A 12,315-nucleotide genomic window follows, 5' to 3' on the forward strand; every position below is an offset into this window, starting at 1 on the left:
AATTTGTGGAGCAAACGAATGGTTTTACGTACTGTTGCGAAGATACACGATCCTCTCGGTTTGATCGACACAGTGAACCGCAAAGGCAAACCAATTTGAAAATGAAAGATAGGAAAGCTTTCAAGTGGAATGATAAACTACCAGATTCGATGAAGAGTGAGTGGATTCATTTCTCATGTAAGTGAACTGAACACTCTGAGCGTACCTCGACTGGTAACCATAACTGATCCTGTGAACATTCAATTAAGGATGGCTTTTGTGATGCATCAGAACTCGACTATGGTGCGTGTGTATCTGCGAGGCGTTCAAATGGACTAGGAGAAACAATATCGAGACTTTACGTTGCGAAGTCGAAGATAACGCCATTAGACTCCAAACACACTATTGCTAAGCTAAGCTTGGGTTATGTAAAGCATATTTACTGAGCAAATTTTCTCAGCAAGGAGTTAAACTCCTCGAAGTTAGGTGTTTCATTGGTTGGGGATTCATTGGTTGAGGGCATCTGCGAATCGTTGGAAGACCTTCGTCGCCCACAGAGTGTCAGACAATCAACGATTGACAAGTAATTTCGAGTGGAAACATGTTCCTGGAGTAGACAACGCCCTGCGGATGCAGCGTCCCGTGGGCGTTGGCCAAAGGAACTGTTAAATGATCACGTGTGGTTGGTATGGCCCGTGTGTATGGTAAGCCCGTTTTTGCTTCTAACATCGCATCTGACACTGTTTGCTGCTCATCCTTAAACTCCGGCCTATTGTTCGCTGGCATCACTAGCCACTGCGGGCCATACCACCACGATAGATCATGGAAGCGAGTTTCGTTTGGGAGCAATATAATCCTTACTAGCTAAACTAAAACTAACGAACCGACATTTGGCTCACGTCGTTGGTTAGGCCCAAGTACCTATCCCTCAGCATAGCATTGTTCTACCCCTAATATAGCATGCAACAATCATTTTAAATTCATAGCTTTACTTTCTAGTTTCGTAACGGTCGTCCGCGTAAAATCTCAACACAAACACACAAGTGATTTGATCGTTATCTCCTGTAGCTTAAGAGCTCCTGGGTGCTTTCGTATTTAAAACAAAAACCAAGCAAAGACTGTTTGAAAAGGCTGTTTCTTTATGGCACAAAGATGACTTACTGTAGGCCGTACTACCATTTTCTATACATAGAAATCATAGTGGTTTAAAAAAAAAAGATTAGCCGAACATAGTTTAGAAGATAAAAATGCGCACACCCCGCAAGCAATCTGTTGCGGAGTGGATTGATTTGGGCGTCCATTTAGACATTAAAAGCTCAATCTTTAGGGTTCTTTAAAATTCAAAGCGTATGCCATAAATATGCTTGGAATAGTTAATACTTGAAAGTGACTTGGGTGACATTTTAATTTCTTTTCTGATTTTTTGCTTGTCGAATTTGATTTTTCGGGGAGGCTTTTCACTTGGCAGGTCCATATATTGTACAGATGGTCTCAATCTGGTGATTGAGAGACCATATTAGTTAGTTGGCCATAGTTGGAGTTGGCGAAATTGATCAACGGCATTCGATCCTGCGGGATGTTTGTAAGAACTTTGCTAACCTTTCGGTTCTGATCCCTACCCAAGCTGAGGTTTACACGCACGCAAAAGCTCAAAGCAAACCAGGAGACCAAACGACTTCCGGACGACCGGGAAACAGCACAGTAAGCAGATGGCGTGTGTTTTGGCTGCAAGCTGCGTGTGTTTGCGCTTTGTAAAGTCCTAACCTAAACGTAGCACACTCTTAACGTTAGTGTTTACCTTAGTATGCCTAAAATGCCGTTCCATCAGCTTAAATGTACAGAAATCGTACTACTGCGCCATCTTGTTGAAAAAGAAAAGCCTCACCCGAACAGTCGCGGTAGTACATAGAATCCATCAAGCGGCATGCTTATCTTCACTCGCCCTCGCTCCCTCTTTCTTTATCGCACGAGCTCTGCACTCCCATGCTGCGCGACACATCTCTCAGTGGTACTGCGATGAAAACATTCCAATGTTTTCGAGCTCGAAATCGGGCACCTGACCGTAATTAGTCTGACCATAGCTGTTATCCGGTTGCCACATATACACGATGAAGAAGGGAACCGCCAGCATGCCGCATTTTATGTGCGTGGTGTCGTGTGATTTTGGGGTTTTTTTTTGTTGGAGCGTTGTTGTTGATGTGTTTGTTTCGGGAGGGACAGAGAGTGTTGATGTTTCAATTATACAAACGTGTGTTCAGGTATATCGATGTAAAAAAAAAGGGAAAGATACATAATGATCATATATTAATCACGCATTTTCATTGTTGCAAGAAGGGTGAAGAAAGAAATGCGCTAAAATAAAAATAAATATGTATATAACGAAGAAGGAGAAAACATAACTTAAAGAGTATTCTAAAAATAAAACAAAAAACTAAAAATGCAAAATGTGTGCTTGTACAGTGTACAGGTGTGTTCAGCGTTGTTAAGTGTGTTAGAAAAAAAAAAAAACATTGTGTTAGTAGCTTCGCCTGCTCCCGGTAAGTTTGTAAGTCAAAGTGCACTACAATCTACAACGAGATTCTCTCTACATAACGCCTATATCCTCTGCTGCACCCGAATGAAGTAGAGCGATGCGCGTTTTGGCCCACAAAACCTCCAATCCAAGTTATTGTTTTGCATATTTGTATTAGCTACTACGGCGAACTTTGGTTCGCCCAAGGCGTCACACCTAAATGGAGGAAGATATCAGGGATCTAACCTCCAATTCTACTAGCACTACCACTACTATTTCCTTAGCTAATTCTGATCCATAGGGACTAGACACAGTACACACGTTTACATACTACGGGTTGATATCTTAGATCATGTTTATCTGTTCATTTGCTAAGCATACGTTTAAGTGCGCTGTGTGTGTTTTTTTCTTTCTTTTCTTCAGGTGTGTGTGCGTGCGAGTGGGTGGGTACACTTATGGTTTAAAATTCGATAACAGTCACTTTTTTTGTCTAACTTCTTCCACAATATTAGGTACGTTGAAGGACGAAAGCTCTCACATATGTGTTGATATAAACATCACATTTAGGTTTTGTTTCATGCCGTGTTTGGTGTAGTAGTAGTGGTACACGCACACACACACACATTATTTCTATAACAGATAGGGAGTTGCCAGGGTAAGGCGAAGGTATTCGGTATTCGTTTACAGTCACACCATGTAGCAAAACAGCTTACACTCAATACTCTTTTGGAAGGAGTGGTTAGAGTCAGCAGTTTTTTTTTTCTTTACAGCAATGTATACGACTCTCTCTTCCGCTCTCTCTCGCGCCTATCTAGTGGGTATAATCTACTATATGGCCTTAAATGGTAACGTTTGTAATTTCCCTTCAGAACCAGCGTTGAACAAACTTTCGTTTGGTTGAAATGTTTGTCTTTGTGTCTATGACTAGAGTTACTCCATAAGTATCCTTCTCCAAGCACCTACCTAGATGGTTTGCAAGTAATTTGGACACATTTGGGGCTAATGTAGCGTTTACATTCTGCACTTAACAATGAGAGATAAAAATCCTTTCCATACGTACTAGTAACGGGTTCGTTGTGTGTTGTAGTTGGCTTTGTCTGCTTACGTCAGCTCAATCCTCTGTACAGGGAGTGAAAGAGTTCCTGACATTATCCTAATAAAATGGTTTGCTTCTTCCGGGTGCGTTCACTCGCTCTCTCGAATACCTCCTATTAAGACGATTCTGTCCTTTAAACTCGATTGGCTATCATTTATTTAATATTTTGTGATTTATTTTGTGTTTTTTTGTTTGTCATATTGTAGCTTATATTTTATATCCAGCGAGTGTAAATGTATGTAAACAACAAGACAGTAGTGTCACATTAACGGCAAAGTATTGGAAAGTACACATCCGGAGGAGTAAGTGTTGTTGGAGTACACACATCACTAGAGTTCTAACACAGTTTGACAGCAGAAGTTATAATTAGCAACGATAAGCATGTGTGCATACGCCCGTGTTCTTATAATTCTTCTTATAGCTCAATCACAAACAAAACTTTTCAGGTTCTGCATCTCTCTGATCTGGATCTGGGATCTGATCTTATGATCTGGCTCTCCACACACACACAAGGTGCCAACAATTTTCTTTCGACCGAGCTTACGGCAAACTGCAGGAATTGGACATCCGAGAGTTCCTTCGTACAGTTAGTAGAAAATTGATAAACAAAATTTCTTGTTCACCTACTTCCGCAGGAATGAGAGGCATGCATTTATCAAATACCAAAAAAAAAAGTTCCTATGGCTAAACGTAGAATTTATTTCGAAACAAAATTAAAGTCAAATATGGGATAACATACGTACACGCTCTTTCTGTCTGTGAGACAACTCCCCCTTTTCCCATTCTTCTCTCTTCTCTTTTCAAGTTTTTCCCTCTCTCTCTCCCTCCCACACTCTTCCCCGGAGGTAATCTCTAGACGCCGGATGCATGATGTTCATCCACAAGTACGTAGCGTGGCGTGGCGTATAAGCCCTCCGAAATCTCATGAAGATCCGTCACCAATCCAGTTATTGTTGTTGTTCATATCCAGCCAGGTGAGCTCTTCAAAGCTAGCAAAATCCATTGCGTTGGACGTGGAACTGGTAGAAGCGACGCAGGATGTGAACGGTGTAGATCGGGTGGAGGTGGACGCACCGCTACCATCACCGTTATCATTTCCACTACTGTTCGACAGGCCGGTTGATGTGGACGGGTGTGGGACGGTGCTGGTTAGTGGCCTTTTTAGCTGGTTGCCACCGTTACCACCACCACCGGATAGATTCTGCTGCTCGCCAGCGTCCGTAAAGGACATGCCCGTGAACGAGAATGCTGCCGGTACGGACGGTAGTGTCTGCATTCGATGATCATCCGCACCACAGTCACTGTGCGACGTATCGTCGTAGTGTTGCTGTTGCGATCGGTGATGATTCTGACCACCGACGGGGCTGTGAGCTGGCAGGATCGCCATATGGCTGTGATGTGGCTGTTGCTGCTCCATCATACTGTTGTGATGATGGTGCTGCTGCTGGTGGTGACTGGTGGTGGCGGTGGTACTACTGCTGCAGTTACTGCTCGTCGACAGGACGCTAAGGGCGGGCGGTGGCCGCACCAAACTGGTCAATGTACTAACACCGCCACCATCACTACAACCGGCTGCCTTTATCAACTGTGTGATGCCGTCCGACTGTACGTACGACTCGAAGCTTGATGCGTACCGGTGTTGCACATTGCCCGGCACAGAGTTGCCTGCTCGACTATTCATGGAAAATCTGCAACCCTCAACGACATCGAGGTGTGTGCGTGTATAATGTTTGCGAGTGAGCACGCGTTGTATGGATGAGGGGGGGGTGTGTGTGTGTGTGTGTGTGTGTGTGTGGTTGGGGATGTGTTTTTGAGCAATTTGACACCCAACCAGAATCCAGGTTGATTGACGTGTTTTTGATAGTTTTCACATTTTTAATGTGCATCCGACACACACATCGTTGTTGGTTGTGCGGGGTTTTTTGTAGTGTTGTAGTTGAGGAAATGAAGGAAGTATAAGAAATAAGAAAATTAATAGAATGTTGGTGCATTTCTTGGAGTTGGTGCGACGTTGCGCACCACTATATTTGTGTGGTTACGCGATGCACACAATAGTATGATGGCGGACATGGAAATGTCGTCCATTTTGAGCAGGAGGACTTTGGCAAATGAGGTGGGCCTTAAGTAACAACAAACCAGATAGCTTACTTATGAGACATATGGCAAAAAGGGATATGCGCTTGTGGAAGGAAGAACATGTTACACTTCCTTTGGAAAAAAAGAATGGCAACGACAGAAATAGAAATAGAATATAGCAAAGGAGTAATTTTGAATGTAGGATGTTATTGAATGGCACAAAAATAGCGCGCGAACTCGTCACACGTACACGCGCGCCCTCACACATACAGAAACACGCTAAAAACACGCACACGAAGCTAAGCCACGCCACACACGCACACAAAGGACAAGCCCCCCTTCTCTCCCATCCTGATCCTGCGATGTTACTGCTTCTCTTATATGCGTGGGTATGCACTGACTTGACACAAGATGGAGGACAACGGAACACGCATGGGAAACCAAGGATGTACCTCGAACAGGACCCATATACCATCATATCAACAAATCCCGACTATTGTTTGACCATTACCATTGTGTCCTGGGGTGCGAGTGGTTTATGATAAAATGATTCGCGTTTATAGAATGACTTCACAGTGTACGAGGGGTCAGTCAGATTAAGGGGAGGAAGAGGAGCAAACATTTGGTGCTAGGACTTTCCAGTCCTATCAGCATAATTTTAATTATGTATATCCATATTATTCATAAAAATGTAACTCAACTTTGCAGTTATTTCGGCGCGTTCTACATGGATGCTCGGTCTGGATGTTTCACACGTCAGGGGACCCCCATCACGGGGTATCGAATCCCAAACGGGTGTTTTGTGGGCTGCTAAGTGAACTAGTGTGTAGTTAGTGCTTTCCTAGTAGTTAGTGTATAAACACGATCAATATATAAACGCTTATTATCAAGAGGCACGCTCTTACACAACCGCTCGTTGTTTTGTTTCCTACTCTCTTTCTCTTTCTCTTTCTCTTTCTCTTTCTCTTTCTCTCTCTCTCTCTCTCTCTCTCTCTCTCTCTCTCTTCCGATATACTTTTTCCATACTAGGCCAATCTGGCATTTTCATTGACATTTTGGTTTTCAATACACAGCAAATGTTTTTTTTTGTAATAACACACACACACACACACATATACATCCAATTCGGAAATTGTTGGGGATAAAAGGAGATTGTTTCTACCTATCGGGGATGTTTCCATTTTCCCTCCCCATATAATGTATCATTTGCTCTAGTGCTTGTTTTATGTTTTGTGTTTCTTTGTCAAAAGAAATCAGAAGCATAATATTTAATTACTATTTTAAAGTCGATCTAAGTATATCAACCGTTCAGTGAAACCGGTTCGGTTAGCCATTTTGTTTGTTCCTGTAATGTTTGAGAGTATTCAATACTCTGCGACTTGCGCAGCTCTTTTGTTTACTTCTTCCACCATACCCTTGTTTCCGGATTATATCCAGGCCTTCAATTTGTTGCTGCCATGCCGCAACACAGTGCGTTTAGTACCACATTGTTTTAACTATTTTTTTTTAACTAATTCAAACCACTTTTTCATATGTTTGGATCCATTCGGTAGAGAGTCATTGAAACATTTGTGTGTCTTCGTTTTTTTTTTGTTGTTACTTGGGAAATTCATTCTTGTTTTAGCTTCCTTTCAATTCAACTCTCTTTATCGATGATAGGCGATTAACACACACATAAACACAAATGAACCTTTTTTTTTTGGCCGGCTTCTCACCCGTTCTATCATTGGCACAAACACAGCAATACATTTGACATTTTGGTTTTCTCTCTGCCTTCACAACACATCACATTATTTAATTGAAAATGATTATTTTACTTGCTTACCCACACACCACCATCGTCGCTACACCTTAACTTCCTATCTCAACTTGACCCACTCTTGCTGAGTGCAATTTTCAAGTAGCTGTTAGTGGTAAGGATAGAATAAGCTGGCTTTTTAGAAAGAAAAACAAAGCGCGCGCACACACACATTTAAGTTAATCAATCATATGTCACTCAGTAGTGCGGCGTTCTAATTGTTCAGGATTATAGATTTTGTCGTTCTGTCACGGTTGTGTAGCAAAGGTGAGGATGAGATTCTGCTGCGTCGTCGGCCGACAGTGTCCAGTAGTGTGCATTATGGTTTTAGCAGTGAATTGATGGTGATGGTGGGTTTAGCATAAGTTTAATGACTAAAGGTGCATTATCGTACTGTTCTGATAGCTGTAAATGAAGCAACACGAAAGAAATGATTTTGTTAGCGGTGCCCGACCGGTTGGCGCGAGGCCGATATTGTATGTTGTATGCCAAAAAACAAAAAACGAGCAACAAAATATCGGAATTTCCTGATGATCCTGTTTTTGGATTAACATGCTCACACAAAAAATACACACATATATAGATATATGTTTATATAGACTGTTTGAATAGTGCAAACAAAACAAAATGCAACAGATTTTGTGGATTGCACACACAAATAAAAAAGATGTGTTTTGTTTACCATAGAGAGAGAGCAGGAAAAATGAATCAGAACATAAATCACAAATGCTCAACACTACACACAGTGGAGAAAATAACATTGTGTGAACCGAATTATACAAAAACAAATCATTTTAGTCTTCTGGCTTAAACCCCAACTTATAAAACCTTTCCATCAACAAATCTACTACAGCTCTACAATAAAAAATCAAACCTATACGTCCCATACACCCAACTAACAAACAAAAAAATGAATACCAACAGTAAAGAAAATCATTTTTAACTCTGTTAGCACAGTGAGTCGAACATGGGTACCAGTCTTGTTGTATGAAAAATGAAAATCAAATTAAAAATGTATGTCAATAAATAATCCGTGGAACATCGTCGACTTAAAGCAAAAACAATCATTCTAAATAATGGGTCATTACACTAAGCGTTAGTAAGCAAGCAATAAAATTGAAAAAATCCACAAGTATAATGTAAATACTCTTAATTAGGCACAGCAACTACAACTTAACTAGACACAAGCAACTAGGAAAAGCAACACATTTAAAAGCGCTTGTAAACGATAGCGAGTTTCAATCATTTGACAATTTCAAAGTAATAAATACAAAAAAAGAAAAATGCGCAAATGAAACAACAATGAACATAATGAACCATGAAAATAAACAAAAATTTAAATATTTCCGCCAATCGACAGCTGAATTGACAGCAAAGTTTCACAGATGCCAAGTATTAGCGAGCCACCGTCGATAAGTGAAATTTGAATAGCACTAAGATACATTCCATCTTAACAAACTAGCGTGTTAAGTTTCAGTTTCACTGTAATGCGATTTGACAATCAACATTCAGTGAAAGGCGCATCCGTTTATCAGCGCTTTAAGAAGCTAAAAACGGAAAGGTAATGGAAAAAAATACACTAAAAAGAAGCAAATGCAATACTTTAACACCACACACCCCCACAGACACACACCCACACATTCATGTTTTCATTCAATCCTTTACAACTCTTCTCTCTCATCATCGTCATCATCATCATTTACAGTAAACCTTCTAGGCGTGCAAAAAAGCGAAATGAAACAGAATATGCCAATCAATGGAAGTTGGGATTGGGATAGTGAAAAACAAAAAAGCACGAAGCAAAAACTTACCCGCTCGATGGTGTATCGCGTGACGCATCGGGCGACTGAATGTTGTAGGACGGGGTGTTTGGGAAGCTGTTCATCTGGTTGTTAGTTGGGCCGGGCATCAGTACGGCGCGCACCTCCGACGCAATGTAGTTCTTGTTCCGGGGCGGACCGGCCGGTGTCGTGTACCGGTCGAACGCTTCGTGTTTCGGCTTGTTCGGGTACAGATAGAAGAGATCGTCAAAGTCCCGTATGCGATCCGACAGCGAACGGGTGGAGAAATCTTTCGCGGTAAACGGTTGAATGTGCAATATCTGGGGCTGCCCATCGTTGCCTTCGTTTACCCAGGCAATCGTAATACCACCTAGAGAGAAAAGCAAACGAAAAACGGTTAGCTTGTGAGCGGATTCCTTGGAGGGAAAATTGCCTTACCGAGCTCACTGTCGGAGAAGCGCAACAGGAAGGTACCCCGGGGACACTTGAGCAAATAGTCCTCCGCCTTGGACTTGTGAATGAAGCCGATAATGCTACCATCCATCCACGGGCCGCGCAGATGCTCGCGCGTTACCTTCATCGCCGCGTAAAACCAGTCCCAGAACGTAAACGAGCGGTCCGGGATCGGTTCCTTGCAGAACTGGGACCACATGATCGTCAGATCGTTCGGCACCGGGAATGGGAGGTTCGTTTTGAACGCTTTCTCGCACAGGAAGTGCATATTTTCCGCGGTCAGCGAGCGGCCGGTCGAGGCGCGGAACTTCATGTTGAGCGCTTCGGCCAGCTGATTCCAAATCACCTTGTCCGGTACCTGGAACGGGATGCGGTTGATGTCGGCGAACGCATTGTCCCAGGTAATGGTGGCCCATGACTGTGGCTCTTGGTTGCCGTGTACGATCACCACCACCGGAAGAGAGATAGTCCACACCTACGGAATAGATGCGAGGCAAATGAGCGGTGGAGATGGTCAGAAAACGTGCAACGATTGAAAAGGGTACGATATACGGACCGAAAAGACGAGATCGCCATGTCCGACGGCAAAACTCGACTGGAAGAGTAGCGCAAACTTTTCGTCCATTACGCACTCGGTGCCCTTCTTTTCTGCGCGCTTTATCTTCTTCAGCTGCATATTTCTGTAAAGTTAAATAATTGAAAATTAATTACATTACAGAGCACACCGCAGCATTAAAAAAAAAAAAAACACTCACCGAAAGCTTACTGACAGCTGCTTGGTCGTTTCGTTGTACTCTAGATTGCCGATGTTGTTCATAATTTCACCGCACGACTGTTCGGAAGCTTTGTTGGTCTGTTGCGTTTGCTGTGCTTGAGCCTCTGCAAAGCAACAAAACGAAAAACAAAAAAACAAAAACCAACCAATTAGCAGAAGACTACCAGCACAACAGCGCCATCACGTTTTCGTGCACTTACCGGAAATGATGGACACCTTCACCTGCGGATTTACCATCTTGATGTTGAGCGTGTTGCCTACCAGCAGGCGTACGGTCGCAGCGAACCGTGTGTTCGTCTTCATCACCTGCGGTGGCTGCTTCTCAATGATGAACGTGTTGGTGATCAGCATCTTCAGCAGGTTCGTCACATCGACCATCGCCTGCGGCAACAGATCCGGCACATCCTCCTGCTCGACGTGCAGCTTCGACTTGTTCTTGATTGCGAGCCGTATCTGATCCTTGGTGCTCCAGATAATTTCTGCCAAGCTTTCGCACCACGCCTGTATGGTGTCGAGATTGCTGGCGCTCATCATCGACGCACCGTTACCGGCAAAGCCCTGGTTGATCTTCCACTGCGACAGATACTTGTTCAGCACCTTGTTCTGCACCTCGTCTATGATCAGTATCGTCTTGCGGAACCCATCGACCAGCGCCAACCGCTTCCCGGTGCAGAGCTGCAACCGATCGTTCACCATCTTCTGATGCTGTGCGAGCTGGTTGTGCGCGTGCGTACGCATCTCCGTATTTTCGATCGTTTCCAGCTGCGCCCGGTTCTTCTGCAGCTCGTGCACCTCCAACAGCAGATGCTCGTACTCCTTCATCAGGTTCCGGTTGTCGTTCTCGTTCGTGCGTACCATTATCTGCAGCTGCTGGACCGCATTGAACACCTCCGTCACCTCCGGATCCTGCACGTTCACGCACTCGTCCGGATAGGCGACACACTGCCGCTCGCGGTGCAAACAGTTCATCAGATGCTGGTACAGCTGGGCCGGATTGTGCGAGAACAGCTGGCGAAAGTTGCGAGCCGACTCGTTCAGACGGATCTTGATGGTGAAGTTAGTCTCCGGCAGATTGATCGCCGTCCGCTCCAGCTCCATGATGAGCTGGTTGAGAAAGTTGGCCGCATCCTGCTCGTACACCGCTTCCTGATCGTTCGTGTAGACTGGCGCATTGCTGTGTGGATGGATGGATGGGAGAGGCTGGATGAGAAATGGGAAGGGCACAATTTTTCGGTAGAAAATCTCTTATTACACTTACAGCAATCGCTCCTCGATCCAATCTGCTAGATAGTGGCGCACCTCGATCGGGAAGTTGCTACCGTAGATGAAGCGTATCTGCTCCAGTATGGGCTGGGGAAGCTGATTTACACGCGCCCACAGTGACATCTTGCCGTTCGGTGTTTAATTACCGTCACTGCACTGCAATCCAAAGCCAAAGACGCTAGGGGGCTGTGCTCCTCTTCTGGCACGCGCCACACGCTTACTAGCTGTGTCTGATTGAGGGAAGAAAGTTCTGCTGGACTCCCACAAGGCTCTGGCTACTACTGTTACTGATGGTAGGGTCCCCGTCCGGCTGGTTTCGTCTGATTGCTTAATTAACACGCTAAAGGTCCCGCTCTAATGAAGCACAACTGCAACGGGAATGAAGGCCAGAGGAGAGAGAGAGAGAGAAAAAGAGAGCAAAGTTAGTCTTTTTTGTCTGGAGAGCAGGCAATGATGTATGGCACAAAAAGCGAATCGTGAGTGCTGCCTGGCCCAGTCGTGCCACCAATATACCCCAATCGCCCACACCGGATGTTTGCCCTTCGGTTCATGCTTAGCTCACGGTTTTGCTCAGTAATAGGC

The 12,315-nt window shown here is 44.0% G+C and overlaps 2 protein-coding genes across 4 annotated transcripts in view; one reads left to right on the top strand and one right to left on the bottom strand.

Annotated features, from left to right (window-relative positions):
- LOC126560414 (uncharacterized) overlaps nucleotides 1-12,315 on the top strand; it is a 202,368-nt gene that overhangs the window by 108,943 nt on the left and 81,110 nt on the right. The gene's annotated exons all lie outside the window — the stretch shown is intronic.
- LOC126567750 (signal transducer and transcription activator) lies at nucleotides 1,982-11,877 on the bottom strand. 3 transcript variants are annotated; one of them, XM_050224040.1, is made up of 7 exons: nucleotides 11,729-11,877; nucleotides 10,671-11,644; nucleotides 10,451-10,574; nucleotides 10,252-10,375; nucleotides 9,681-10,170; nucleotides 9,273-9,612; nucleotides 1,982-2,060 (listed from the first exon to the last, which is right to left on the bottom strand). In XM_050224040.1, the coding sequence occupies exons 1-7, from the start codon at nucleotides 11,854-11,856 to the stop codon at nucleotides 1,982-1,984; spliced, it is 2,259 nt and encodes a 752-aa protein (XP_050079997.1). In that variant the 5' UTR covers nucleotides 11,857-11,877. The 3 variants fall into 3 exon arrangements, with proteins under 3 accessions (XP_050079997.1, XP_050079990.1, XP_050080005.1); XM_050224033.1 differs by lacking the exon at nucleotides 1,982-2,060 and adding an exon at nucleotides 4,510-5,275; XM_050224048.1 differs by lacking the exon at nucleotides 1,982-2,060 and adding an exon at nucleotides 7,806-7,866.

The sequence above is a fragment of the Anopheles maculipalpis genome, chromosome X (genome assembly GCF_943734695.1).
Source record: "Anopheles maculipalpis chromosome X, idAnoMacuDA_375_x, whole genome shotgun sequence".
In the NCBI taxonomy this organism is placed as follows: Eukaryota; Metazoa; Arthropoda; class Insecta; order Diptera; family Culicidae; genus Anopheles; species Anopheles maculipalpis.